This window comes from Pyxicephalus adspersus, chromosome 5, assembly GCF_032062135.1.
Source record: "Pyxicephalus adspersus chromosome 5, UCB_Pads_2.0, whole genome shotgun sequence".
Lineage (NCBI taxonomy): Eukaryota > Metazoa > Chordata > Amphibia > Anura > Pyxicephalidae > Pyxicephalus > Pyxicephalus adspersus.
This window is the reverse complement of record NC_092862.1, coordinates 12,103,835-12,127,971: the sequence shown is the minus strand read 5'-3', so window position 1 is coordinate 12,127,971 and position 24,137 is coordinate 12,103,835. Positions and strand designations below refer to the sequence as shown.

General features: G+C 41.1%; 2 protein-coding genes across 2 annotated transcripts; one reads left to right on the top strand and one right to left on the bottom strand.

The window, feature by feature from the left end:
- The first annotated feature begins 1,204 nt into the window (after nt 1–1,204).
- Nucleotides 1,205–9,435, top strand: RNF139 (ring finger protein 139). Its single transcript, XM_072410659.1, has 2 exons — nt 1,205–1,525; nt 7,431–9,435. The coding sequence occupies exons 1-2, from the start codon at nt 1,378–1,380 to the stop codon at nt 9,110–9,112; spliced, it is 1,830 nt and encodes a 609-aa protein (XP_072266760.1). The 5' UTR covers nt 1,205–1,377; the 3' UTR covers nt 9,113–9,435.
- A 3,493-nt stretch (nt 9,436–12,928) lies between these two features.
- On the bottom strand, nt 12,929–22,898 carry TATDN1 (TatD DNase domain containing 1). Its single transcript, XM_072410660.1, has 9 exons — nt 22,755–22,898; nt 22,014–22,157; nt 20,718–20,760; nt 19,683–19,768; nt 17,342–17,382; nt 16,005–16,081; nt 15,258–15,328; nt 14,786–14,912; nt 12,929–14,167 (listed from the first exon to the last, which is right to left on the bottom strand). The coding sequence occupies exons 1-9, from the start codon at nt 22,813–22,815 to the stop codon at nt 14,065–14,067; spliced, it is 753 nt and encodes a 250-aa protein (XP_072266761.1). The 5' UTR covers nt 22,816–22,898; the 3' UTR covers nt 12,929–14,064.
- Between the last annotated feature and the right edge of the window lie 1,239 nt (nt 22,899–24,137).

The window sequence follows — 24,137 nt, the reverse complement described above, 5'->3', positions numbered from 1 at the left end:
GTGCCGCGGAACAGCGGTTGAAAAACACTGTCCTAGAGAACCCTTTGCCATATTTACTATATCCACAGCTCACAGTACATTAGTGTGCTGATCAGTGAGAAGAATTCCTCTCACATTGCTGATCAGTGGGACAAATGTCACCCTTACAGATCATTGATGTCACAAACTGACCTGAAAGGAACAAACTGCTCAAGGAACGCCCAGCAACCTCTCGAGGAACCCTGGTTGGGAAACACTGGGTTATTGATTTGGTGCTGAACAATTATATAAATGGTCCATATAGAGAACTCTCTTCCCAATTATTCACTTTGAGATCATTACAAAGAACAAGAGGGCCCTCTTTGTGTCTGGTGGAAAAGAAGTTTAAGCTCCTGATAAGGAAGGGATACTTCACTGTAAGATCTGTGAAAGAACTATGAACTATCAATGAACAGGACATACCTGTCACATTTAAATAATCTCATGTATTGTGAGACTGCCCTATAGGTCTATGGGGCTCAGACTGGCATTTGGTCAGCAGACAATGAAGATTCTTGTTGGCTGTGTGATGCAGGTGAAGTGGTGGTAACTTTATGTCATCTAAGGTTAAAGCCCATTTCCATGCCCTTTATTAGAATTCACCCCATGACCTTCGTCCTTTATAAGAGGTGAGAAAGGAATACTTGTATCATATTGTTCCTAGATTGTAAGCTCTCTGGGGCAGTATTCCCCAGATGCCACTGTCATTTGCTACCACTATTTAATGTACAGCTCTGCGTAATATGTTGGCGCTTTATAAATCTTGTTTAATTATAATAATATTGAGGTTGGATGATCCCCAGCACCATTCAACCAACTCCATGTAAGCCCAACGCATCACCGAACAACTCTTAAAAAATCTGAAGGCCTTCTTTCAACCACAGCCATCTGCCCCAAGGGCCACAAAGAGGGCCAAATTTTTGTTGGGGACCCTCCGATTTTTTGTTATGCCCCTGGTACCTGGAGAACTCCCATTACACATCACAATTTAATGTTACATTATGATGACTTCCCCAGAATCCTGAAATCAGCCCCTGAGACCCCCCCCCCCTCTGACCTGCATGCCCACTGTTATGTATTAGCCTCCTTGCAACTTTCACATCTGTCCACATTGCTTCACTTCCTTGTGTTCACGTTTAATAAAGTTTCGTAAGTTTAAAAAAAAACACACCCCTCCACCAAAGCGCATGCGCAGTAGGAGAGGCCTCGGGTTTGCCGTGACTGGGACGTTGGAGTGCCTATCGGGCGGGCGGTGACGCAGGTGCGGGAAGGACATGGCATCGGTGCGGCAAGAGGAGGACACCGGCGGACAGTAGTCCGGCGGAAACGGGGGGCTCTTCACTCACCCAGAAGACCCCCATGGCGGTCCCTCAGCCGGTGCGGGCCGTGCTTGATGTGGCCCTACGGGTCCCTCCTGTCTTCATTATAGACGTCATATTAAACTTGCCTCATGATGCCTTTGCCGGGTACCTGGCCTTGTTGTGGCAGCTATTCCTCTCTCTGCTGGGTGAGTTCTGTGTTATGTGTAAGGGGGGAGGGGGTGCCTGTGCTAGGCCAGCTACACCTCATACACTATATAAGTCATTGTATATCCTAATACAAGGGGGGGGGGTGTAACTGTTGCCCTGGGTGGGTGACATATACAGTATACATGTAATTGTAAATGTGACTTTTAGGCCACAAGGACACCCATTTCCTGCAGCCTAACCTTCTGTTTACATAAAAACATTGGCAGTCATGTGACATTTTGTAGTCATGTGACACTCCAGTCTTCCCCCTTAGTTACAGGTTAGTGGGGTCCTTCTTCAGGTGTCCTCGTCACTGCCTGTGTGATGTGGACTCTTCCTATTGGCTGCATAGCCCCAGTATCCTTGCAGGATCAGTGTTTATTTCTCCAGAGGTTGCTAGGGGTTACGTGGGCAATTTGTGATGGTTTTGGCTATCTGTAAGGATGACATTCTTCCCAATGGCCAGCAATGTAAGAGGAATTCTTCCCACTGATCGCCACATTAATATACTGAGAGCTGTGGATATAGTGATTATAGCCGGGGGTCTCTGAAGGTTTAGAAATGTTGATCTAGCAGGACACTATAGTGGTGACATCAATGGCTGACATTGGTGGTCTCTTGCCATGGGCCTGGCTTAAAGCTAAACTAAACACTAAAAAAAACCTCACTTTTACTTCTGAAGAGCTTTCCTGGAGCCATTTTCTCAGTCGCAAGTTCAGGTGACATAGCCGGCTGTAAATCGGGGTAAAAGGAATGTCAAGTCTCACTGCGCATGCGCGAGATCGGCATTTTTTCCCTCATGTATGTAAAAGCCCCTTCCGGCATGCGCAGGAGTAGCAGCCTCCTGGGATGTGTGAGATTGGTATCCCAGGAGACTCTGCGCTCCCGTTCTGTCTTTACTGCCGCCGCCGCTGCGTACAATGTCACCGCTCAGTGTTCTCCCTAGCACCCCTAAGCCGGGTGCAACACCCGGCAATTTTCAGGGACTATCCGGCTGTTTTTGGTTGGTTACTGATAGTTGGGTCACAATACAGGGGCTGCCACCCACCTACAATTTTTTTCCGACCCTGCTTGAACACTGGCGCTATATAAATACTGTAATAATGAAAAAGATTCAGGGCTAAACATACTGGTCCTAAAGCGTACCTAAACTCAGAATTTTCGCTTTGCATAAAAGGGTAGACAACCCCTTTATTTTAGGTAAATATTCTGTGTGTGTATTTTTTTTAAGTGCAACACCCTTTTAAAAAAAAAAAAAAGCGTGCAGCATCACCCCCTATTTCTCGATTACCTAGTCGATTGAGAATGAATGGGAGCACAAAGCCTCCTGGGATACCTACGTCACGCATCCCGGGAGGCTCTTGGGTGCTCCTTCTGTGCATGCCCTTTGGTCAAAAGGGGAAATAATTGCCGATCTCACGCATGCCCATCTACCTGAGCTGATCGCGCGCCTGGGTCGGGTGAGGTAGGAACAAGAACCCAGAAGAAGAGGCGATGATGTCAGCGCCCAGAGCGCAAACCCGAAGACGCATGCCAGGACGACGTGGGACCTGATGCAAGCCTCCTCTGGACCGATCGACTGCCCTGCAGGATTGAAGGTAAGTGTATTTTTTTATGTTATGTAATATGGTAGCTTTGCCTTTTACATAATATAATATAAAATAAAAGTGTTTTATTTTTTTTTAACATTTATGATGTGATTCCCTCCCTTTCTCCGCAGCAGAAAAAACTGAAAGGGGAAACCCGCAGCTTCCTGGGATCCTTGCCTCATATATTCCAGGAGGCAGCGGGCTGCTCCGTCTGCGCATGCTCCATATTTGTCATATGTTATCAGGAGCTTTCCTCAAATGTAAAAATAACACTGCATGCGCAATGAGATCGGCACTTGTTTTTACTACATTTGGAGGAAGACACGTCATTAGATCTTGCACATGTGAGCGGCTTTTAACAGGATGTAAGAAAAAAAATCCTTAATAGTGACAAAATTCAAAATCTGACTGGGCTTCTCTTAGAAATGGTTCTTTACTTCCTGTCTGTTGAAACATATGGAGAAATCTCTTCAACAGAGCCTCAGATAGTAGCAAAAACCTGACAAGGATTGTAACATTTTCACATTGACCCAAAGCTAAGAACAAAATGATTTGTCTTGGCACACACTTCAGGCATGATATCTAGGATGTGATTTCTTGCTGCATGCCAATAAGAGAATTAAAATGTAGAAAAGTTTGCTGACGTCCATATTGTGTGTACAAACTGCATTGCTATAATCACGATAAACTTTGTACTTTGACATTTAGCATGTATATATTTTATCTGTGTCAGAGCTGCCAGACATTTCATTGGCATACATCAGTGTTTACTCCCAGTGTGCAAACAGGAATATTGTGCACAGAGCGGAGGTACCAGAGCACTGCGCAATGCGGTCCTGTTCTTTATTAGTGGTCCCTGCTTGTGTAACCTCCGTGTAGTGACCGGGTATATTACCTGTGCCCCTCCTGTACTTTATTCTTTATGCAAAATAGTTTCTGTGTATTGGTGTCAACAAATGATTGATTGACAAGATAATAAAGTAAGGGGGTTACTTGGAGGTTACCACTCGCCTTTGCAGCGCTGAGTCTCAGGTTTGAATCCCAGCCAGAACACTATCTGCAGGGAGTTTGCAGGTTCTCCCGGTGTTTGTGTGGGTTTCCTACGGGTACTCCGTATCCTTCCACATTCCAAAAACATGCAGTTAGGTTAATTGGCTTCCCTCTTTGGGACTCGCTGCGAGCAGCTTGTACCTAGTTTGTGGGTTTTTAACAAGTAGAGGTAAAATGAATTTTTTTTTTTTTTTTTTTTCTTTAATGAAAGTTCCACCTTATGACCTGTACAGACTTCCTATAGCCTTAAGGTGACTGACACGGGAAACTTTTTTTTTTTGTGATCCTTTTCAGTGACAGGAGAAGGAACAAGTTCTGTACACTAATGAGAGCTGTTCTATGAAGAGGAGTGAGGGGGGAGGATGGGAGCGGCACACCTCTGTACTCTCCTCCAAAGGAATGCACAGTGGTTATTCTTGATCTGGGCTCAGGATATATTGATGAACGATGTCAGGGACTTTTGTACACATGCTAGATTTTCACGTTACCCAATTATGGCCACCGTGTTCATGCAGTAGAAAACCTGACAGTGTTTCTAGAAAACATATCATATAGCTCATTGTTTTATTGCAGTCAACACAGAAATCGACTGTAATGGCAGCCTAGGGCAGTCCCAAACCACACAGACAGTTTCCTAGATGCAATTTCTTAACAGGTGAGCACAGTGCAAATAGTTGAAAATCCCAGAGAGAAAGGAATAGCCAGCAAGTAACTTTACTCACCATTGCAATTCTCAGAACGTGTTTACATTATTTCGGTATTCCAGGAAACAGGGTTAAAGATTCAAAGTCTGCCAGTGAATGCTTAGACCGCACGGTATTTACCTGTTCTGTGACTGGCATTGCTCTTACTGTTCATTGTAATATGGCTACCTGGATATGAATGCTCCCCCTGCCACAGGTGACCAACAAGCTCCAGTATGATGAATTCCACAGGGTGTTTGTTTTTCTTATACAGTCATTGTGTTTGAATGGCACATTTTTCTGTGCAACTGAGCCACAGCAATGTTGACATTTACACTGTAAAATAGAATAAAAAAATAAGCATTGTAACTTGTGCATATCCAAGTAGCAATACAGCAGAACATTGTCTACAAGAAAAGCAAGACTAGGTAGGTTGTGGGACCCACCCATAGAAGAACAGTGCATGGTTTACTTTTAGACTTTACGTCCAATTTAGGAACTGCACTGAAACCACATGTCCTTTCAACAACAGAAGTGTGAAGAGGGTGTAGACAGGGCGTCATTCAACATTAAAGCAGACACAAATGTAAAGGTTCATGGCTTAGTTTGTGGTCTCACTGGAATGGATGAGTAAGAGTGATAGGATAAAATGATTACATTGTTAGGGTAGATGCTGCTAGGCTTTGGTTATATAAGCAGTACCGGATAGAGCTTGGAGCTACATTTTCTCCAGAAGATATTTTAGCCTACTGCTTCTTTCTTTATCCATATCCAGTGTTCCCCCCAGAAGTTTTTTTTATGCTGGGTGGAAAGAAGCTGTAGGCCGATGGCAACCTTGGTATCTTGATCCAAGTCTTCGGTAACCACTCAAAAACAGCCGGGTGGTTACTGAAAAGTGCTGGGTGGTGCAAGGGCAATGATATCAGCAAATGTAATGATTTAAAATAGCTTCTCCTTAGGTTTTTTTTTTCTAGCATTTTTGAGTCTCCTCAGTGTAAATGGTGCATGGACTTTAAACAGGCAACAACATTTAACAGATAGTAGTGCTGATACTCAACGCTTGTTTTTGATTATATGTTTTACTGTACTAAAGAGTTTTAAGAGGAGAACTTATATTTAATAATATTAACATTTATTTAGAGCGCCAACATATTATGCAGTGCTGTACAATAATTAGGGATTGCAGATCACAAACCTGCCCAAGACCACTTTCAACCCTAGGGACTAAATGATATATTGTAGTGCTGCTCTTGTTGCATAGTTACATTTTAATGTGGACCTATCACTGAGAGATTATGAAAGCTACCATTGCTGAACCCATTCTTTTTTTAAAGAAACCTTGAAATCACTTTCAGGTCTTGGGGATCCTCTGCTATAATTACTATACCCATAGCCCCCCTCATATTAATAGGGTGTATTAGTAGGTATATTAATAGGGTGGTGAGCAGGACGAATGCATCTTACATTGCTGGCCATTGGGAGGAATGTTACCCTTACAGATAGCCAAAAAGGTCACTGGTGTCAATCAAATTGACCTGAGAGTTGCAAGCTTCTCATTGCTCAAGGAATCCCTAGCAACCTCCGGCGGAACCCTGGTTGAGAAACTCTGATCTTAATGCTAATTCCCTGGATGTAAAGGCGATTTTTTGGAATCGGTAGTTTCAGTCACACAAGCAGATCACGGTGTGAGAAGTTGGATGGTAAATAGCTTAACCTCATGAGCTGTATATTCATTTAGAGCCAGTGATTCATAAGGTATTAAAGGCAGAGGATCAGATCACCATGCAGGGAAGATGGATATTTCTTAGAACCAGGTTAGAAATGGCAGCTTATATATTCATTGGTATACTAAGGAGATGACAGATACATATCTACAATATGCAACCCCTATTTAATGTACAGTGCTGCGTAATATGATGGAGCTTTTTAAATAATGTTTAATAACAATAATATTGAAGCAGTGGATGCTAGGGGTTCCTTGAGCAATAAGCAACTTGTGCCCCCCACTTTAACTTTAATAATCGTAATCTGTAAGGGTGACATTCTTCCCACTGGACAGCAATGTAAGATGAATTCTTCCTACTGATCACCACACTAATGGACTGTGAGCTATGGATATAATAATTGTAGAAGGGGGTTTCTTGAAGACGGAAAGTATTTCAAGGGTTCCTCCATGTTAAAAGGATCAGAAACACTGATATAGACCCTCCACAAGTGTATCTAAAGCCAAAAGTTTGTTTTAGTTTTAATAGAGTAAGGGGAAGGGTAAAACCTTGTCCTTGTCTACATTCTCTATTTATCCTGGAGTTCATTGTCATGTCCAAGTTGTCACCAGCTTAGAGGTTATAATAATGAATGCCCGGTACACAGACAACCGCTAGAGTTGTGAATATGTATGTTATCTCCATGAAAATCCTTTATATAAAATTCTTGTGTCCAATTAATTCTTACATTTAGGAAAGTTTTAAAAGAATTCTTTTTTTTATATTAGATTGTGTAAAAATTGAGAAAGTGTTGATCCTTGTCCTTGACCAATAGTTGATTGCTTTTTTTTTTTTTTTTTTTTTTTTTTTGTTTTGCAGGCATTCTGGCATCCACTATCGTGCTGGTGTTATCACGGAGAGCGCTCTTTGAATTCTACACCATTGCCGCTGCCCTCATGACTGCTGCAACTTCAGTGTTGGTTAATTATTATACCATTTTGCACATAAACTCGAAATCTGCCTATGAACTGGAATTCCTTCCCACCAGCGGGCCAGTGCTATGGATGTCACTAATTTGCTTACAGTTGATACTTGGCATTGGTTTTGTCACATTGCTAAAGGCCCAGTCCACATACTCTCAGCTCATCATAGTGGATCTTTTAATCCCCACTGTTGGCTGTGTCCTAGAACTTCCAGCTGATGTTCAAGAGACCTTAGTTATTATTTCTGGCCTTGTGCTTGCCGTTTATACTACAGTATGCCTGTTGCTCAGGTTTAGGTGGTTCTATTATTCCACAAAATACACAGTTCTCCTGCTCAAACATATGTACCAGGTTTACGGGATACAGGTGATGATCGAAGATGCCTGGAAAAAGATCCATTTTCCCGATGTGCTTCGAATGTTCTGGCTGACCAGGTTAGCCACCCAAGCTTTCATAGTCTACTCGGCGAAAGTGTCTAACGCTGATACTGGAGAGACCTCTTACTTTATTCCGTGGAATGACTTTTGGAATCTTGTCTGCAGCCTCATCATCAGCGGTTGTGATTCCACCCTAACTGTTTTGGGCATGAGTGCAGTGATTTCATCTATAGCACACTATCTAGGACTGGGAATACTCGCCTTCATTGGCTCTACTGAAGAGGAGGACAAACGTCTAGGTTTTGTAGCTCCAGTGTTGTTTTTTATACTGGCCTTGCAAACCGGCCTGAGCGGTTTACAGCCTGAAGAAAGACTCATTCGCCTCTGTCGAAACATGTGCCTTTTGTTGACAGCCATTTTACATTTTATCCATGGTATGACCGACCCAGTGTTAATGTCACTCAGTGCCTCCCACGTGTCTTCTTTCCGTAGGCATTTTCCAGTGCTCTTGGTTTCTGCCTTCCTTTTCGTGCTTCCAGTCCTGCTCAGCTGCGTCTTATGGCACTTTTACGCATTGAACACCTGGCTGTTTGCCGTGACGGCCTTCTGCGTTGAACTTTGTTTAAAAGTTATGGTTTCTCTGACTGTGTACACACTGTTTATGATTGACGGCCACTACAGTGTAGTGTGGGAGAAGCTGGATGACTACGTCTATTACGTTCGCTCAACTGGCAGTATCATAGAGTTTATTTTTGGAGTAATCATGTTTGGCAATGGAGCTTACACAATGATGTTTGAGTCAGGAAGCAAGATCCGAGCATGCATGATGTGTCTTCATGCCTACTTTAATATATACCTTCAAGCAAAGAACGGGTGGAAGACATTTGTCAACCGGAGGACAGCCGTCAAGAAGATCAACTCGCTTCCCGAAGTAAAGGTTTCTGAAAGCAATGAGATAGATGACGTCTGCGCTATCTGCTACCAGGAGTTCCGCACGTCGGCCCGTGTCACGCCCTGTCATCATTACTTTCACGCACTTTGCCTTCGGAAGTGGCTGTACATTCAAGATACCTGTCCAATGTGCCATCAAAAAGTATACATAGACGAGGATCCTAAAGAGAGCCCAACCTTTTCTAACAACAACGGAAATGTCGTCCCTGATGAGGAACCCGTGCCAGATATTGCAGATTGGGAGGGGTAAAGCGAAAAAATCCAGCAGGAGCAATGGACCGCTGAACAGAACGATTCAGCCAGCAATGTATTCTTTATTCACGTTTTAAGGGACTAAACCTTATTTATTTGTTTCTCTTTGCTTTTTTGTGTTAATACGAATACATGAAAAGATGGGTTTCAAATGAGGTATTTCTTTTTCTTCTGTAACTCTGAAAGCACAATCAGAATCTTAAAGAAAGTCCAAGACGGATAATGCTTAAGTGCTTTTGTAAATAATACTCGGTCTCTTTTGTGACCTAATTAAAATGTGTACATTCTTGTTCATGAAATAAAAAAAACATGTTGATTTTGCATTGCTTGCTTTCTTAAGCCCATTTGACAATGTTTCAGGTGCTGTATGCTCTTTGCTGAATGTAGCCCTTTTCGGAGATCTGTTGGGAGTTAATACAAAAGCAAATAAGTAACTTCTGGCTGGATTGACATATCCTTCAAGTCTAATAATACCTTGCCTAACCAAGCTGGGACCTTATTGGATCCTGAAAGTACTGTTGTCCGGAAGCAAATATTGTTCTTGTGGTTAAATTACTGCTGATCTTTGAGAAGTTATAATGAGAAGGAAGTATCACAATCCACTTGCTCTTTGTTGTTACTCTGCTGTTACTTTCTGAAACTGTAAACACCACAGCGCACCCTGTTTATAAAACTGACCTTGTTGTATTTCAAACTCGCCTCTCTGGAACTCTTTTTGCCGAATGGCCAAAGAGAGCTCTGTGACTGGAGAAGAGCCGAATGACTTTGACAAATCACATTATTATTAAACAGGATATATATAGTGCCAACATATTACACAGTGCTGTACATTAAATACCCCAGCTTTAGTTTGTAAATGTTGATCAGAAAACAATAAACAGCTTTCTTCAAACCCTTCAAAGTGACTCCAAGGTGTGCAGTGTTCTCCCCAGGCCCTTTTAGCTGGGTGCACCACCTGGCAATTTTCAGTAACCACCCAGCTGTCATCGTACAATTGCTTAGGCTGGACTTTGTGTATAAAGCTGGCAGTGAGTACAGACGGCGTGCTGCTCTGCTGAGGGAAGATTCATTCTTTGTATCTTTGTCACTTCCCATCCAATGGAAGCAGAACTGACAAGCTGCTGGCTTTCACTGTAAGCTTGCTTTTACATGGAACTATCACAAAGCTGCAATACTGACCAGTAACTCTACTGCCCATAGGAGAGTCCTGGTGTACCAAAATGTTGGTTTACTGTATAACTGTAGTTATATAACACCAACATATTATGCAGTGCTGTACATTAAATAGGGGTTGCAAATGACACAGGAGGAGGAGATGACCCCGCCCAGAAGAGCTCACAATCTAAGAAGCACTTTAACTACTTTATACAAAAAATGGTTAACTTTGGAACACATGGTTCTGTTTTTTTGACCTTTTTTTCAGGCAGCTGCACATTTATTTAGATGCTACATGCTGCGTTCAAAGACAGATTGCTACCTATCTCCATAGATTTGAATTTATCAAACTTTCACAAGTGATCACACTGGACAGTTGAGGGATAATGGAACAATGGTTGAAATGGGGGGCAGTAGACAATAGTAGGGGGCTACTGGACAGCTATGGCATAAACAACTGAGAACACTAAATTTGTGTGATACTTTGCTCACTTTTTGACCACCCAGCTAGAAAATGTCTGGAGAGAACCGCAGTGCTTACAAAAACTTTCAGTCCCACCACTAAGCACTTATCCTCATATTTATTTCTGAAGCCTTGCTTCTCTAATATTCTTTTGGGTTGCCTCACCTATTATGGTGGGATGCAGGCAAGTGTTGACCATTGCCATGAAGTATCACAACATCTCGACTATTTGCGTGTAGTGGCGGGATGCAGAGGGTGCATGGGGCTGTACTTCTCTCTTGAAAAAATGTAAAGTATAGGAACATTTAGCTTGTCATCAAAGTTTAATTACAATTCTGTATTTCAGACTTAGGCAGGTTGAAACGTGTTGCTGCATTTGCAAATGTTACAAATCAATTAACTTGAGAATTATATAATAAGATAAGTGAGCTACCTTTTTATGAATAGCTGTATGAGTAAGATCCCTTTCCCTTCCAGAAGTGTTGGTAACATGCTAGTTTGGCGATCTGTTTAGGATGACAAATACTGTCTTAACCTATAACGTTATATATAAAAATAGGGGCCAAAAAACTGGTTGATGCTTGCTTAAACCTTAGAGAATGTTTTTTCTGTTCATGGCACCTGACTAGTTTTTACATGCTGGAGCTTGAGAGTGCGACAGATCTGGGTGGCATTATGCATCCTGCTAGAGAGATCATTAGCACCTGACCAGCAGTAGAATAGATAATCAGCTGGGCTGTTTTAACATTTTGTAAATAAGGTGTGTGACCTTATTACTCACGTAAACATGGTATCAGACTTCTTCAGGTTACAAAACATTTGCAGGGTCAGCAACACACGGGTCAAAATGATTGTATGTATGAATCAGCAGAAGATATCGGATTGCACTGCAGGAAATAATTTACCCTTCTTGATAAGCCAAATCAGTTTTGTAATTGAAAGCAGTTTGAGTGACAGACTACCCTTGGACCAGAGTTTCTTCACCTTTTTAATATGGGGGAACTTTCAGGTCCTCAGGGAACCCCTGCTATAATGAATATATTCACAGCTTGCTGTACATTAGTGTGGTTATCAGTGGGAAGAATTCCTCTTACATTGCTGGCCATGTGGAAATCTGTCACCCTTACAGATAGCCAAAAAGATCATTGGTGTCTATTAAACTTATCTTAGAGATATACATTTCTCATGGAACCCCGAGAACCTCTGGAGGAACCCCGAGAAGCTCTGGAGGAACCCTGGTTGGGAAACACTGCCTCAAATACTGCATGTAGTGTTTCAAAAACCACACCACAACCAGATGCAGCTTCATCCACTACAATTAGTTTCAGTTATATCCAAGGCCTTGGGTGGATGATATTATTATTATTGACAGTATTTATATAGCGCCAACATATTACACAGCGCTGTACATTAAATAAAGGTTGCAAAAGACAGAGGCACAGGAGGTGGAGAGGACCCTGTCCAGAAGAGTTTACAATCTAGGAGGTGCAGGAAGTATACCAAAGTAGGAGGGGGGCTATAGACTCCAGAGAGTCAGGGTGGCCCTAGAAAAGTCTTGGAGCAGTGCATGTGATGAGGTTATGAGTGAGGAAGACATTAGTGGGTTATTGGAGGAGCGAAGAGAGCGGCTAGGGGGGTATTTTTATACCTATGGCCTATGAGGTCAGGAAGGTAAGTGGGACAAGAACTGAGGAGCGATTTGAAGGCAAAGCACTGGAACCTGAACTATGGATATGGACCGATAGGTAGTGATGAACCACAGCAGTCACACTTCAAAAAATTGCCATCTGAACATAACTTTGCTGCTTTCAAAATTGAAAAAGACCCCTAGGCTTTACATTTTAGCAACAGAGGGTGGTCATGGGGAAGCTACCCCATGCAGGTGATAAAATTGGCTCTCAAATGCATTGTACCCTTATGATTGCTAGGTGTTTTTCCATTTAGGGAATCTGTTTTTCCTTGGATCATATGTCATGGCTTTTCCAAAACGTTTTACACAGTTTAGGCTACGCTATGTCCCAGTGACATCCCAGCACCACCGTCCATGCATTAGTGCAACTTACAGGGTTACAATGCAGCGAAAGGAAGCGTCTTTTCACCCTATTACATGAAGTTCACCTGTAAGACCTCAGCTCAAAACAGGACAAACAGTAAACTACTGACAGTGCTTGAGTTTAGTTGAAAAAAACAGACATGTAAGAATAGACAGAACTTTATTAACATATTACATTTGAGCATATGGCCATGCAGATTTTACACTAAACAAAATGTGATTTTTTTTGAATACTGTAGTTATATCAGACAATTTACAGTAGTAAAAATAAACCTGCAGTCTTAATAAGTTTACTTTGTAAATGAACTTCCTGCCTGAATGTGATTAGCATGATGGGTCCTGATTGGATGATCACCCAGTTATTGCTACAGGAACAATACACTGCTGTTCAGTTAGATGGTTTCTACATGAGGCTTGGTAACAAAACCATGCTAGATGTAAGCAGTGCATGAATCAAGTCTACTGTTGGGTGAACCTGCAGTCAAGTGCTAATCAAGCAGCATACATTGAAAGCCACCTACAGGTGCCTGAAATAACCTGCAGGACTTCCCAGGGCATTCCTATGCAAACGTTTAATACCGCCCATGGTTGGGCTCAAGTTTGTTCTAGTAAATGCTTGTGAAGCCACCCGTCATAGTCATTTGCAAAAAGTGGAGGGAATGCACGCATGACATTACACATGTATCCAAAAATGTTATACACTGCACTCTGCCCTTACTGGCTTCATGGTCTTCTTATGCTTTTCTTTCTTTACCTTCCATACAGCATCATCTGATAATGTGAGCAAAGAGAAGAAGCTTACACAGGGCTCCCATCCTACCAAAGCCCCCACCTGACAGCACCTAGGTCTGTAATTGGCTGCTTTTGGAGGAAGGAGAGTAGACCAAATGCTCCCCATACACTCAAGTACCAACAATCTCTCTATATATAATGCTAAACAGAAAATAAGCAACGTGTAGGGGCCAGCATTAAAACAAAAATGTTGCTTTGCTTGGCATTGAAGAAACATGGGTTCTCTTTAATTGTTCCTCCACATAGGTGAATGTTTAAAATATGAGGAATAAAGGTTACTGCAGGGCACATTGCATTGCTCTGCGCTGATATGTGAACCTGCTCCACTATGCAGTGTTCCCTGCAGAAACCTCTATTCATCATATAGATCAGGCTGAGCATATGGGGCTTGTGGAACATGACCATCGTTCATCCTCATGAAATCTGAAAATGTCTTTTAAATAGAGTGGAGTTTAAATATTGGTTGACCCGATCTGATGCGGCCATTCTATTTATCCGGAAAGAAGACTTTGCTTGTGTTGTTGTAGAGAGTTTTAGCGAGTTCCTCCGGATCCTCTTCTCTGACAGCAGCCATAATCTCCAGGACTTGTCTGCAAAATCATGCACATTGTGTAAGAGCTAATTGAATTAGCCAATTACAAAGACAAAAATTAGAAAAAAAGGACAAAGTTATACAGCACCCATAATCTTTTGCAAAACGACACAAGCCTCTGTCTCGGGTCTTTTTCATTCACTAGGTATAGACAGCCGTGGGTTTGCAGAATACCTATCATAGTTTTGCCCACAGTGGAATTTGTTCAAGTAAAGATATTTATTGTAGATCTGATTAGTCTAAAAGTTTATTTAGGCTATAGAAGTTTTGTGGCATTTGGCTCTGACCTCTACCAAGCATCCTGCATATACCATATGGCACATTTCCCAGCTGTGGTTGGGTTATTAAGCTAGGCAAATGCTGTGTACAGCTCTTAGGCAATTTGTATGAGCAAACAAACCTCAGGCACAACATTGTCCAAAAGACGTGTGTTACAGTGCACAGTGCGAGTCAGGATGCAAATAACATTGCATTGCAAAGCACAACACACATCTACAATGTAACATTGTGCACTCAATAATCTGGCTAATGGTACTGCTGTGTGGATGACTGTTAACTGAAGATAGATTGATATATTGTTGTAGCTGGTATAGCTTATGGTACACTGATCACTCACACAATGTGACACGGCTCATTCCTGTCCTTCAAGCAATGTTCAGCCTCCCATTTCTTCTTAGTTGGAAAAGTGGTTTTCACATACTTTGACCCAGCGTGTGTGTTCTTTACCCCACACCAGGGGGCGTCTGTTCATACCACAGAAAAAGAAAGTTGTCATTTTAATCACAAACAAATGCCTAGACCAGTGTTTTTCAACTAGGGTTCCTCAAGAGATTACTGGGGGTTCCTTGAGCAATTTGCACCTCTCAGGTCAGTTTCAGTGATACCAATAAACAAAAAGGTATGTGGAACAAATCAGCTCCTTGTCTGCCATTACTGTGCAGGTGCAGATGAGCTAAATGTAAACAGTACTATGCTGACACCAACCTACGCCCATGGAAAGAAGGTAAGGGGCTATTATCATTTATATATTAAAACTGCCATTTTGCTTCCAAAGTACTGTGAGTGAAATGATGCAGTATGCATCTTACCTGTCTCAATCATCAGTCTCTCAGCTGGGATGGTCTTCAAGACCTCCAGGTTTTCTTCTGTCTTTAGTGAACTGCAACAATAGAAAAGAAAAACTGTAATGTCATGCCATTGTCGAAATAGAGCAGTATTTTTCAACCAGGGTTCCTCCTGAGGTTGCTGGGAGTTTCTTGATCAATAAGACATTTGTGCCTCTCAGGTCAGTTTACCTAACACCAATGATCTTTTTGCATATCTGTAGGGGTGTCACATTCATTTTAACTGACATTTAGAGAAAGATGTAATACCCTGTGGTGGCAGGTAATACAGGTGGCGATGTGAATGATATCTGAAAGTGCTGCTCCCGATCATGATAAAACCAATGAGACAAGTGAAGGAAGGTTTGCTTTACCTCCTTTATACCATACAATGTCTCTTTATAGACTTAGCTTGTGTTTTATTACATATGGGCAGCACGGTGGCTCAGAGGTTAGCACTCTGGCCTTTGCAGTGCTGGGTCCCAGGTTCGAATCTCGGCCTGGACACTATCTGCATGGAGTTTGCATGTTCTACCTGTGCTTTTGTGGGTTTACTCCGGTTTCCTGCCACATCCCAAAAACATGCAGTTAGGTTAATTGGCTCCCCCCCAAAATTGACCTTAGACTGTATTAATGATAAATAAACTATGGACTTTGTACAGCTCTGTGTAATATGTCAGCGCTATATAAATACTGTGTAATAATATGATTATGGAAATCCTAACCTCTTACCAGCCATTAATACCAATGTAGAGATTCAGATCGATTATAGCTTCCGCATCCTCCTTAGTTCCATCAAATGAATGAACCTAAACAGAGTTTAGAGGAGATAAAGATCACGTATGATACTAGGATAGTCGCAATATCGGTAATATGTTTGTCCTATAGTACTGAAGTACTGTTGTTACACTGATCAGACAAAACAGAAAAAACACTTCCCTAATTTTGTATAGGTCCCCCTTGTCCCACCAAAACAGCTCTGACCAATCCTGTGGTATATGGCACCAAAACGTTTGCAGCAGATCATTTAAGTTAAAGGCCCCAACCTGTGGTCCATGGCTCTGGCCAATGCACCCCCCAGCAGGGTCAGGAGAAGCACCCCACTTGGGGGGGCACACTGGCCAGAGCCGTGGACCATGTCCCCATATGGATCACAGGCTCAGGACGGTGGACAGGTTGTATCCCTAGACAGGCTCAGATCTGCAATGGGAGAGTGGAGTTCTTGCATTATGACGTCACTCTGGGGGAAGTTTCTTCCCCTTTAAATGACACACGGCTCCTGAACATGCGCAGTCCGGAGTGTGTAATTTTAGTGGTCTGTGACATTCAAAAGGTTGGGGACCATTAAGTCATAAAGTCATAGTGCCTCCAATACATGGCTTCTTCCCATTATGCATCCTGCTGCCATCTTCCCCCTAGATAAATGATTTACAAAACCATCCATGTCATCTCCAAACCAGGCCACCTCCTTTTATTGCACTATGGTATAGTTCCGATTCTCACATGCCCATTTAGTCAGTATGGGCTCTCTGACTGGTCTGTGGCTACCCTGCAAGCTGCAATGACCTGACACCTTTCCTAATGACCAGCTTCACCCCCTTTTTTAGCAATTTGTGCTACAGTCTCTCTTTTATGGGATTGGATTACATGGGATAACCTTCTACACACTTATCCACACTTATTGAAAGACCCTGTTACCACTTCACCAATTGTCCTTCCTCGGACATATTTTGGTAGGTACAAACTACTTCTTACAGGGGACGCCCCATTGGGTTTGCAGTTTTGGAGATGCACTGACCCAACATCCAGCCATCACAATTTGTCCATGGACAGTCACTTGATTTGTTCCTACTTCCAAAATATCACAATTTGAATTGACTGTTCACTTTCTCCCCACCATATATATATATATATATATATATATATATATATATATATATATATATATATATATATATATCACACCTATTTTGATCTTATCACTTATCAGTGGCTTTTCATGTCTGATCAATGTATAAATATATTAGATATAAATCCAAACAACAGCATAGCCATCATTTTCTACTCACCACTCCTCCCACACATCGATCCCGATTCCTCCCCATAATATCTGGAATTAAATAAAATCAGAACCTTCAGCTAATAAATGTTACATCTAATAGGAAGGAATTCTCTTACATTGCCAAATTATCAATCATTTCCATATTCCAGATTCCACCCTACAATTGGAAAACTCCAGAAATGGAAAGTTTGATTTTTACCTTTGCATGATTATATTGTAAAAACTGCATATTATATTTGCCATTTGTTACCCATATCTTCAGTTTGTGAATTGGTCCCCTGACAAATCTAACAACCAGAATGACTAATTGTCAGTTTATGGCTTCTGTATAGGAAATGGAAATGCGTTATGGCAGAACCTCTACAAGTTGGTATTTTGTACTTGGCTCTGCAGATCACATGATGCTATATACACAGTGCCATCGATTGGTGGCAGAGGAGATTTACCTCTGTAGGGAGCCAGGAGATGCAGGAATTCATCTATTGTTGTATGACCTAGTGCCAGGGCTTCCATCCGAGGAGAAGGGGTGCTTCTGTACCACCCCCAGTCAAAAGAACACAGTTTTTGCTATGCTAGAACTTTTAAACATAGGGGAGGGGGTCCCATGAAGCTTGTGTTTTATTTGTCATCATGCCCTATTGTACACAGAGACAAATAGGTTTTCTGCTGCCAAAGTTCTTGCTCAGAAATTTCTGATGGAAGAAAAGGTGGGGAGGACACAGAGACATAATCCCTGTTTGATTTTTTTTTGTATGTCAGGGACTCTTAAGACCCAGTTGGAGACTGCTGCATGATTTATTAAAGCTCTCCAAGGCAGGAAAAGAGTACATTTTCCTTTGTGAAGCTGGGTGATCCAGCAAACCTGGAATAGATTTGTTAAAAGTATTTTTCTATTTGTTAGCAAATGTTTTCAAACCTGGACCAGATCTTTTACAGATTTGCAGGATCACCCAGGCTGGGCAATCCAGCAAACCTGGAATGGATCTGGTCCAGGATTCAAAACATTTGCTAGCAAATAGCAAATGACTATGAAGAAATCCATTCCAGGTTTACTGGATCACCCAGTTTCAAAAAAGAATGTGTACCCTCTCCAGTCTTGGAGAGCTTTAATAAATCAGGCCCTGTGAATGGACTGTTTTCTCTAAACATATATATTTTTCTGTTGTTCTTTAATTATTTGGTTCAATAAATATAAATTGGTGTAACACCTATGTGTCCTATTGTTGGCAATTAATTCTGGCACCTTATTTTTTGTAAGACTTCCACTTGAGAACACCAACGCAATGCTGAAAGCATATACCGTATTTTCCGGTGTATAAGACGACTTTTTAACCCCAAAAAATGTTTGTCAAAGTCGGGGGTCGTCTTATACACCGGGTACTTACCAATCCCCTGAACGGGGAGAAGATCCGAGTTCGGGTCAGCCGGCAGAGCTTCGGGAAACACTGTGAGCCATGCGGTATACATTTACATGCTTGTTAAAAAATAGTGTGATTTACAAATCAGCCACTAGGTGGCGCTGTGTGACTATTTTTACATAGAATGGCAGACAATTCTATTATTTAAAGTAAAAATTTTCTTTGTTACTGTTTTTTTTTTAAATGGAACAAACTCTATATTTTAACTGAAAAAGCTGGGGATCGTCTTATACGCCCAGTCGTCTTATACGCCAGAAAATACAGTAAATTGGCATTAGCAATGCTCATTAGAAACAGCTGCAGTCTTTGTGTCTACAAGTTATCAAATTTGCAAAAAAGTTTGAAAAGTTACAACAAAATAAAATACAAAACCATAGAATCAATACAAGCAGATTAGAAAACAAGAGGCCTTCCATTCTCCTTCTATTTCCTTGCCCTTTTCCTAATAATGAGTCCCCTTCTGTGTTCCTAATATTTTATCCAGCACTGTCATGTAAGGACCTACAATAATTTGTGGTTTCTAGATTGGTAATCTAATGTTTTACTTTTATTTATACTGTTTATTTTTCCAGTTACTTTGTGTGATTCCCCCATTTTGTTTTTTTCTTGTGATTCAAAAAAAATGTATTATCATAGGAAAACAAGAGGCCAACCTCCGGGGAATATCATGGTGGCAATGCAGGTCCCAATGTACAGATAAATCGTATATATATATTTACGTGTATCACATATATATCCTAGATTGTAAGCTCTTTGTGGCAGGGTCCTCTGCTCCTGTGTCACTGTCTGTATTCATCTGTCATTTGCAACCCCTGTTTAAAGGCACTATATAAATCCTGTTTATTATTTTTATTATTATTATTATTATTAATAATAATAATACATATCATACATTATATATATATTCACTTTTATAACTATTGCACCCACCTAAAAATTCTTTGTGCGAGTTTCGGCAGTGTAGGAACATGGGCAGTTTGGAATGCTCAGCCAGGTGAAACTGCTTCTCAAAATACCTGTCCAGAGAGAAATAGTACAGAGTTATCTTTCCTAAGCTCATATTGTAGTAATAAATCAAAAACTGATCATAATGTAATTACAATTGTATTTTGGATCAGTTTATGAATTTCTGTGAATTGGCTATATAATGTATTGAGATAAAAACCACTTCTGGAATTTTTTTTTCTTGGTATTTCAATTAGATATAATGATGAAATCATTTGTAATGCCGATCACATGCCGGACAAGTGAATGGTACATTGAGTATTTGTACTTGATTGCAGACGCAATTTAAATGAATTATAATTATAATTAGAATATGAACTGATAATAAGAGGAGATTGTATAGTGTATGCCTATAATGACTCTATTAGGCACAATGTAACCTATTGCTTGCTGCAGGGAAATAAGCGGAATTCCCTGGCAGACACACAGATGTCAGAGAGAAAGGCTTTAGATGTTCTTTGAAAACTTTAACAGCTGCAGACACTGAACGTGTGACATATTTCCTATCTCCCCTCCTATTGCGTGATACTTCCCCCACCTCATAGATTGTAAGCTCCTTGGGGCAGGGTCCTCTCCTCCTCCTGTGTCAGTCTGTAACTGTCTGTCATTTGCAACCCCTATCTAATATACAGTGCTGCGTAATATGTTGGCGCTAAATAAATCCTTTTTAATAATAATAAAAATATTAATATGCCTTAAAGAAACATAATCCAAGTACCCTGGGTATACCCCTGCCACTCTCTACCCCACCACTATTTCCCCAAAATGGAAACATCGGATGGTCTGCACAGGTCCACCCCACAAACCCTGCAGACAGAAACATTCATAATGATGGTGACCACTATAGGACCCTCACAAACATTTCAAGCTGAGGGACAGCAATGCTGTGAGCGGTTGCATCTGTTGTATGTGATAGGAATTAATTTGAAGAAGAAGAATAAGACTAAAAAAATGTCTTACTTCATCTGTGTCTCCTTTGGACAAAATTCCAACCGGTCGAAGTCTTTCAGGAAGAAAGAAAAACACATGATTTGTATTATTTAGCTCAATTAGACAACAAAAGGTTCAAAAACATTTCCTATCCTTCAAAAATAAATTTGTCAGGAAATATGGAAACCACCCCACCATTCTGGCAATTGGCTGATCTCATAACATCGTCTTCCAGCTTCTGAGTATAGACAGCTAACAAATATCAGATGTCAGGTAACCACTGACCCCTCATAAGTGTCTGGCTCAGAACAGTACAAGAAGGGAGGGAACAAACATCTTGTACAGTTATAATTTTAAATACTCTATGCCTATGGATTAAATCATACATCAAAGCATGACTGGTTCTCTTCTAAGTAAACTTGCTGGGTACTCTGCTGTTTCCATATACCTTGCATAGTCGGCCCATGTATCCATGCACACCCCCTCCTGCATATAAGCCCTGCCCACTAAGAACTAATCCCACCCCTGCTTATTAGGATTCTACATGTGTATGCCTGCACAGGGTTCAGCTCAGCTGAAAGGGGGCAGAAATTAAGCCCAGGTGTACACCATGCCAAATCTAGAGACCCCATGGACACAATGTAAGCAAACAGAATAATGTTGCTAGTCCAGACGATGTGTTGTACCTGTACACTTTATAATACATTATTGTTATTAGTATTTCAGCATATTATATATGAATTGTTTGTTTTATTACCTTCGTAAGCCTATCTTTGATATTTACCTACGGTCTACATATACCAATCATCAGTACTCTTTTAAGTTATTTAGAGTAATTACATCTTATACATATCCCTAAAGAAGCCAAAAGGCGAAACGCGTCGTGTTACAAGATGTACCACAGTAAATCTCTTAGGTAGCTGTACCATTATAGCTCAGCAGTCCATATCCCATGATAGTGTAATGGGTTCTGAACAAAATATATGAATCTTTTTGTACTTTCTTTATGCCTTTAATTCATTATATTGGGAAGAATATAGTGTTGTACCTGACAAACTCATTCCAAAGAGAACCAGTCACCAACAATCATAACAACTGGAATACCTACTCTTAGTTTCTTGTACAAATTTAACCCTCATCATCAGATTCAAAGTGTCAATTTTATACTAATTCTTGAAGTGTCACCCCTTATAATATACAGCCCTCTGGTACTGCTGGGGATATATGTGCACCACATGTCACACCGTTACCATATGGCTAATATGTTTCAATTTGAATTTAACTGTTTGGTGGGACATCTATTTTAGGAACAAAGCCGAAACTTACCCAGACCACACTCTCCAACAGCTACAACATTCTCTCTGTTGTCTTCTATCAGTTTCTGCAGGTCAGATAAATACCCGTCTGGATCGCCATTCTCGAACTCCCCGCACCTGGTTGGGTGGCAGCCAACTGTACTGTAAAACCGATCTGACAAGATCACATGGTTAGAGACCTCCTCACTGGGTAAGATCTGTCTGAGTATTGAGTGTGTTACTATGAAATGTAAATATTTATATCTGCCATCATAGGGGGTCTCCATTTATTTCTATGACATTCTGCCATCATGCTTTGACTGTACAGAAACAAATTGGTTTTCTGTTGCTTGTAGAGCCTATAACTTCCTGTTGCAGACCGACAACGAAAGCCGCTGCCTTGAAATTAGCAACAGAGTTGTCATCCTGCTGGTCACCATCTTAGGTCTACACATGCCAAATGCAGATCTGATGGGCAGCTCATTAACCAAATGAAGGTAAAAGCAAGTCAGTGTATGTCAGTATATATAAAAATATACATGCAGTACGCAACTTTTTGTGAGGCTTCACTAATATAACTTTTAGGAGTGAAAATTTAGATGCTGCCTAATATGTTGGCGCTATATAAATCCTGTTTATTAATAATAATAATAATAATAATAATAATAATATTATTAATAATAATGCTTGTTTGTGATTGGGTGCTCTTAACTGTATCATACTGTCACCTATTGAATGCATTGTGTAAGTCTATCGGAGAAGCGATTGTTACCATTGGTCCGCGTAAGTTCAATGGCTTCTCTGCTCTCATGCAGGTTTCCTCCAGTAATCATAAACTGAAAAAAAGAAAATTAAGTTTAAAATGATGTGAAAGGTATTTTCTGTTATGGGCAGAATTATTCACCCAAGTGCTACAACAAAATAGATATATGGTGACCCCCTACATTGGGTGAATGTGATAGATATATGGTGACCCTCCTACTTTGGGGGAATGTGATACAGATATATGGTGACCCCGTACATTTGGGAAATGTGATACGGATAGATGGTGACCCCGTACATTGGGAGAATGATACAGATATATGGAGACCCCCTACATTGGGTGAATGTGATACAGATATATGGAGACCCCCTACACTGGGTGAATGTGATACAGATATATGGAGAACCTCTACCTTGGGAGAATGTGATACAGATATATGGAGACTCCCTACATTGGGGGAATGTGATACAGATATATGGAGACCCCCTACATTGGGTGAATGTGATACAGATATATGGTGACCCCCCTACATTTGGGAAATGTGATACGGATATATGGTGACCCCCCTACATTTGGGAAATGTGATACGGATATATGGTGACCCGAGACCCCCAATAATGGGTGAATGTGATACATGCATGTTTACAGTGAATGTGATGTCCACTTCTGGTGAATCTTTGTTCCAGATGAATGTTTCACACTTTGGATTTGGCTACCCTATGCTACTGGTAATTAGCAGTTTTTGTCCAAATGCTCCTTACAGCAATACCAGACCCTGAAGGGCCTATAAATGCTGCCATAGCACAGTGCCATCCTGCCATCACAGGTCCCCATCTTGGATTCTCCTTTTCTGGATATTTCTATATGTAGCAGCACCCCGGGGTGCCATGTTGGGTGATTGGGGTGCAGTGTATGGAGGAGCCCTCTCTATATTAATGAATGGAGTCCATAGGAAGTGACTACAGATGGCCATTCATACAAATGATACACATGGAGGGTCAGCTGTCAGATCTCACCGATAAACTTCAGGAGTGACATGATGAATCCAACGTGGATGAGTCTCCAATCCCAGCATGCCTTGCGACCCCATACTGCCACACTCAGCACACGGGTGTACCAAGATGGCTATTCAAAATAATATAAGATACCCCATAGAAAAAGGGAATTCATTTTTCAAGCAGTGTGAACACAATCTGTAGTTTTAATATTTTGTAAAAGATTTGTAGCTACTTCAAATGTGGTCTACGGAAAAATGGCCGCCTCTTCCTCAATGCAGTGTTGAAATTGAGGACATGTTTTCACAAGATTTTTTTCTAACGCTGTCAAATCTAAATGTCTCCATTTTTGTGTAGTGCAGCTTTATTAAAATGCAGGGCGTGGTCTTCTGAAAAA